The sequence below is a fragment of the Diorhabda sublineata genome, chromosome 7, assembly GCF_026230105.1.
Source record: "Diorhabda sublineata isolate icDioSubl1.1 chromosome 7, icDioSubl1.1, whole genome shotgun sequence".
Lineage (NCBI taxonomy): Eukaryota > Metazoa > Arthropoda > Insecta > Coleoptera > Chrysomelidae > Diorhabda > Diorhabda sublineata.
The window spans coordinates 29,481,928-29,488,379 of NC_079480.1; the positions used below are offsets into that span (position 1 = coordinate 29,481,928).

At 30.4% G+C, this 6,452-nt stretch overlaps 2 protein-coding genes across 2 annotated transcripts; one reads left to right on the plus strand and one right to left on the minus strand.

Moving 5' to 3' along the window:
* Positions 1 to 662: 662 nt before the first annotated feature.
* On the minus strand, positions 663 to 4,907 carry LOC130446269 (thioredoxin domain-containing protein). Its single transcript, XM_056782402.1, has 2 exons — positions 4,082 to 4,907; positions 663 to 4,027 (listed from the first exon to the last, which is right to left on the minus strand). The coding sequence occupies exons 1-2, from the start codon at positions 4,503 to 4,505 to the stop codon at positions 3,528 to 3,530; spliced, it is 924 nt and encodes a 307-aa protein (XP_056638380.1). The 5' UTR covers positions 4,506 to 4,907; the 3' UTR covers positions 663 to 3,527.
* Positions 4,908 to 5,048: 141 nt separating this feature from the next.
* Positions 5,049 to 5,702, plus strand: LOC130446270 (uncharacterized). Its single transcript, XM_056782404.1, has 3 exons — positions 5,049 to 5,184; positions 5,238 to 5,437; positions 5,492 to 5,702. The coding sequence occupies exons 1-3, from the start codon at positions 5,181 to 5,183 to the stop codon at positions 5,588 to 5,590; spliced, it is 303 nt and encodes a 100-aa protein (XP_056638382.1). The 5' UTR covers positions 5,049 to 5,180; the 3' UTR covers positions 5,591 to 5,702.
* The last annotated feature ends 750 nt before the right edge of the window (positions 5,703 to 6,452 follow it).

The following is a 6,452-nucleotide window of genomic DNA, read 5'->3' on the forward strand; positions in this document are numbered from 1 at the left end:
ATTTCTCTGACTCTCCTTTTTTATTCCAGCTATTATTTTTTTTCTCTAATCAATTTTTTTAGATCATAGCTTATATTTTTGATTCTACCATATTTGTCTGCTACGGTCGTTGTGGTACTTCGTTCTATCGCTTTAGTCTTCATAATTACTTTTTGCACTATGAACAGAGAACCACTTACTATGAAACTCAACAGAACACTAACTTTCAATGTTATTTTTATGTTTATTATTCTGAATAATACAGTTCAGGTATTTTTTTCAGTCATACAGTTTATGGATATTAACGGCCCCTTTATAAAATTACATACCTGCTAATGTAAACGGAAATAATTAAGCTATTTAAAAGTGGTACGTGTTATGGCTTAATAAACTTTTTTACGTTATTGGAGCGTTATTTCCATTTTAAAAATAAAGGTCTTGCCTGTGTTACGAAAATCTTGTCGGCCAGTGTAATGAAACATTCAAAACATTAACATTTTCTCAAACCTTATTGAAAGAAATTTTCTTAATTCACCGATACAAGATTATTCGTGAGACTGAGCATTGAATAAGTAACTTTTCTTCAGATATTCACTTCTGTGTGTGTGAACATTAACTAGCATCCTTTGAAATTTATTGCAAATATAATTATCGGATGAGGATTATAGAAAGTAAAAAAAAAACACATTATTATAATATATTTTCTTCTTTAATAACAAACAAGTTTATAAAAAATATTAGAACAATATTTAAGATTAGAATTTCTAAGATCAGATTTACCTACGATATAATGACAACCGTTTGAATTAAAAATGAAGTAAACAATTTCTTATCAAAATATTTCAGTATTGACTTATCTAAGTTGGAATTTCTAGAATCGTTAATGGTATTCTTACTGAACACACTATTTATTACCACTACAAACACTTTCACAATCTGATGCTAAAGGTGAACTTTGTTAGAACAGTGCGCAGCATACAACACACAAAGCGCTGCGTTCGTACATTCAAATTATTGAATTAAAAATAAAGGAAGTAAAGCTGCTATCTATATACAGTAGAACTTCACTAATCCGACTTCGGATGGTTCGACTCCCCACTTGGTCCGACCATACGGCCGCCGCTTAGGAATGGTAAACGAAAACAATATATCGATAAATATCGTATCGATATTTTTAAAAAATATCGATTTTTGCAGACTAAAAAATATCGATATTTTTCGAACATTAAAAAATATGGAGACACAATTAATTTTTTCAGTTTTATTCGTTAATTATGAAAATAAATATTTTTAGACGACGCCATCTGAAAGTTGTTCGTTCTGTATTCATTTACATACCGAAAGTTGCGTTTTGAGTGTTCCATGTAGTTAAAGTGACAGTTCCGTACTGCAAAACACTTTCAGGACGCTCTGGAGTAACTCTAGCCACTTCAATGTTGACAATTGACAGTTTCACTTCGATGATTTTGCATAACCTTAAATTTTTAACTTTCTGAAATTATTTGTTTTATCCGAAGTTTTGTCTAAATTAAAGAATAACAATGAATCAGAAAATAATCATTTAAACAGCGGTTAGTAATTTGAATTTTATTCAAACCAGTAATCATCTGGTATAGACATCAAAAATACTCGCTCTTTAATATACTCTCCAATTAACCTGCTGGTAAAATAATAAGGACATTAAGTGGAATACATACATATGGTTTCACAACTCGTAATGTTCCAGTATGTATGAAGGCTTTTCTATCTTTACACGGAATCACAAGCCGTCGAGCTAGATACGTAAGGGAGTCGTTGCTTTTAACCGGGAAAGCACCTGTCGATATGCGTGGAAAACACAACACACGACCTCACAGACTTTCAGAGGACACAAAACAGAAAGTGATTGAGTTCATTAGGAGTCTTAAAGAGCGAAAAATTCATTATTCCTTGGCAGACTCCAAAAAAATTTACCTGCCCAAAGATCTAAATATAGTCAAACTACATAAAATGTATTCTGATCGCAACACTGATGCTAAAGTTTCCTACGAAACTTTTCGAGGAATTTTTGAAAGCAACTTTAGTATATCGTTTGGCTATCTACGCAAAGACACTTGCAGTACCTACGTGTGATACCTTGAAAGCCGACATATCTTCACTTACTCTAAAATTAAATTCCATCCCGGATGATAAAACGAGGAAGATTGCAAGCAATGATTTGGCAAAAACAAATCTGATAATCTAAAGCGAAATTGCCGCAAACGTGTCGCAAAGTCTCTGACTATGGAAAGTATCGCCATGGATTTCCAAAAAAATTTGCCATGCCCAAACATCACTACCAATGATGTTTACTATAAACGTCAACTAAATTTCATTAGTTTCAATATTCATATTTTGTCAAATTTAAGATCTGAATTTTACACCTACGATGAATCTGTTGCTAAGAAATGAGCTGACGAAGTCTGTTCCATGCTGTATCACTTCTTTTATAAGATCCTGTCAGTGGAAGTAAAAGAACTAGCAAAAGCTCAGGACAAAATAAAAACTTTACGGTTATTCGATTCCTATATTACTTGGTTACCAAAAAAACCGTTTTGATACTGTGAAAGTAATATTTCCGATCAGAGGACATTCATACCTCGAGTGTGATCGAGACATGAGTCTTGTAAACCAAAAAGCTTACATTGAGGTACCAGATGAATGGAGAGACGAATTAAGAAATTGCCGTGTGAAACCTACACCATTCGAGGTCATTGATTGTGGCAAAAATTTTGATTTTCAAAATTGGAGTACAACGAAGGGCCCCTTCCAGATTCGGCCTATCAGTATGCTGAAGTTTAAGAAGCTTAAGAAGAGCCTAAGAAAAAAACAAGAAGGAAATCAGAAAACGGGAGAGAAAACACTGAGAAAACTTTATCAGGGTCCCATCCCTGTTAAAATGCCCAAATGGAAGGATTTGCAAGATCTGACATCATTCCTTGAGAGAGCAGAAGCCAGGTTGTTTTATCAACAATTACATTTGCTGAAAAACCTCAAGATGACGAATTAGCGGATGACCCACCAACACATTCAATTTTTATTTTTTCTTCTAAATAAAAAAATTAATTGTCTTTGAATATTGCAAACTAATTTGTTATTTTATCAAAATTCCTGTTTTTTTCATATGCATAGACTAGTATAAACATTGGAAGATGCTCTAGACTGCGACAGTGAGAAAGGCAAGAGATTGACCAATTAGTTCATATGTTCTGATGTGCAATAAATGAATATGTCTATTGACACTAGACAACGGAAATAGCTGGATTTTTCACATTACATATAATCAGTGTCTTGTGATTTAAAGTTCTATTTATGACATAATTGATTTTTTAAATAAGAACAATCATAAAAAAACAGTTCAGAATTGAATTAATTTTTTTGTAAAAAAGGAGTCATCAATTTTGTGGTGCATATGCACTTACTGAAGAACTATCCCTGAAATTTGTCAAGTTTTATTGTAATAGTAGTAAACAGTGTGTGTCAGTCTTAACTACCTAATTACCAAATATTATTAAAAAATCTATAAGCTTTTACTTATTTTTAGACTTTTCTTTGCTCTTTTTATCAGACTTCTTTTTTTCGGGTTGTTTTTTCTGTACAAACTTCATGGCTAGTGATGAAAATAATCCTAACAAAAATGTACCTAATGCTAGTTGCAACAACCAAGGATTTTCTTTCATATATACCACCACCATTGTTACAAAATCATCAAAAGGTGATTTGGGCAGAGGAATTTTTTCTGGCGTAACATTTTTATACCAGCTCTGAGCAAAATCTCTCAGTGATTCAACATCATATTTATGTAAATGATAGCGATACATTTTACCTTGCCTAAATAAAATAAATGCAGGAACAGTTGTTACATCAAACCTTCTACCTGTTACTGCACCACTTCCACCTTTATTGACTCTAGCTATGTTGATTCTTGACTTGATGTAAGCACCTACTGCTTCCCATCTAGCTTGTAAGCGACTACACTCCACACAATCTGTAGAATAAAACATAACAAACCAATCTCCAGTAGTTGCGCCTAAAAAAAGTTATTGTTAAGATATAACGTAAAGATGAAATACATTTGCATTACCAGTTGAAGCTTGTGTCAGATGTTCAAAGGTATTATCTGTCAATTCTTTAGATAATGGTTCCTTATTGGTAGTAAATGTATGTAATATGTACTCATCGTTTACAGGTCCGTCATAAAGTAATGGAATGCCATGTCGGAAAAATACCAATATAGGTTCTTTATCAGGACTATATAACCTACTTAACTGACTATCTTCAACTTTTACCACCCATGCATTCAACGTTTCTACTAAATCTTCTCGTAACGAAGTTAACTCATTCTCAAAATTATCACATGGTTCACAGTACTTTCTTGAAAATAATACTACAACATATTTTTCAGTTCGTATCAAATTTAATACCTCCTCGTCTTGAACTACTTCTAAATGACATCGACCAAAATTAAAAGCTTGGAGAAGAACGGTAATTAGAATAATTATTTTCATTTCAATGGCTTTTATAAAAAAATTATAGTTTACTAAGTTCACTGACTTTGAGGTTATTTTCAATCACAAGTCTTCTAAATCAGCTGACATGATAGCCCACAGATAAACAGTAACCTTAGGTATCTCTTATTATTCAGCAATCTAGACAGCAGACTATCCAGGCTAGTGGAGTACTAAAAATGATTCAAAATCCTCTGTACATAGTTTGCATTAAAAATATCCCCTAATTTCAGATTGTATAAAATGATTCTTCGGTTAGTGTGACCCACAGACCACTAACTGGGTTATTTTTCTCAGATATTACCTATCTATTCACTCAAGACGAGACTCAAAAAAAGATGGAATCACGGTCTTACGTGTAAGATGGAAGATATCATCAAATTCAATACTCAAATTTAGAAGGATTATTAGAAAATCACGAAATTGTTTTTTTGGTATATTTAGTTTTTTATGTAGTTTCAGCCCAATTAAACTTAACTTTAAAAATAAAAAAACTGGTGCAAAGGCGCATGCACACACACTGTTCATTAGAAATTTGCTTATATTTGATGTATTTGAATGATGTCATCGACAACATGTATCATAGATTAATAAGTAATTATTAATTTATCTATGGTATTTATATCCAAGAATGACTGTTAACCTAACCACAAAAATTCAAATTTGTATACAAACATGGGTATGTCTAAGTTATCGTTTAAAATTCACAATAATACAAATTTTACATTTTAGATCATACTACCGCTGCCCAGTTAATACAAACAATGGTAACATTTAGAAAAAAAATTCCTTCAATCATAAATGAAGTCAACAATAAAATAACGAAACAACAATTAGAATATTTGGATAGAATCAAGATTAATTTGAATAAACCAGAAATTAATTGTGACATTCCTGAAGATATCTTTGAAAAACTAAAGACAAACCAAAATGTGAGTGTACGTTTCTTCTATATCATTTTAATAATTATTTTAATTTTCTTCTAGGACTATGCTTTTAACCGAAATCTTTTCGAACAATTACAATTAGTGGAAATTATGAAATCAAAGAAATCATCAATATCAAAGATAATAGATGCAATTTAATGGAATTTCTTCATTCTAAGACAGTGATTCTCAACCTTTTCTTTGACATGTTACATTTTCAATAACTTAGAAACTTAGTGGTACATTAACATTTAGATAAATTTAAAAAACATAGTATTATAACATTATATATATATATATATATATATATATATATATATATATATATATATATATAATATATATATATATATATATATATATATATATATATATATATATATATATATATATAATAGTCTATAATAGTTATACATATAATACAATATATTTTGTAAACTTATAATACGATATATTTTATAAAAATAGCAAATGATAATTTTCAATGGAATATGAAGTAAAATAGCAATACAAAGTAATGAACATCTCATTTAATGATGAATTACAAACTACATTTAATGTAAAATTTGAAGTTGATGTTTTTTGAAAATTTTATTCATATTTATAACACTAACACTTTTGAATCTCTGTTATTACACACTGAAACATTGAACAATTCTTTGCTCTAGTATTGTCAAAAGATCAACAACTGTTATGAATTTTATAACACTTGTTCGGAACTGATTCAAACTTTTCTACTACTTCCTTGTGTTCTATTTTTCCATAAAGAAATTTCTTTTAATTCCAATAATTTTTCGATAGAGACTAAAATATTCTCTTTAGGTCCTTGCACACTTGTATTTATGTTATAAAAAATTACAAAAATATCAGTTAAATAAGCTACCTTGACGCACCACGTTTTATCAACTAATACATCAGCAAAATAATTATTATATGTTGTTCCAGAAATACCCTTATCTCATTTTTTTTTATTTAAGCAATGACCTAACTCTTATCCATTGCCTAGCATATGTTGTATGTA

Bases quoted from the DNA above. Each gene is read 5' to 3' on its own strand.
- LOC130446269 (XM_056782402.1), bottom strand. From the start codon at position 4,505: ATGAAAATAATTATTCTAATTACCGTTCTTCTCCAAGCTTTTAATTTT. The intron at 4,028-4,081 runs GTAATGCAAATG...AACTTTTTTTAG, and splicing joins TCTGACACAAGCTTCAACTG to GCGCAACTACTGGAGATTGG.
- LOC130446270 (XM_056782404.1), top strand. The intron at 5,438-5,491 runs GTGAGTGTACGT...ATTTTCTTCTAG, and splicing joins AACTAAAGACAAACCAAAAT to GACTATGCTTTTAACCGAAA.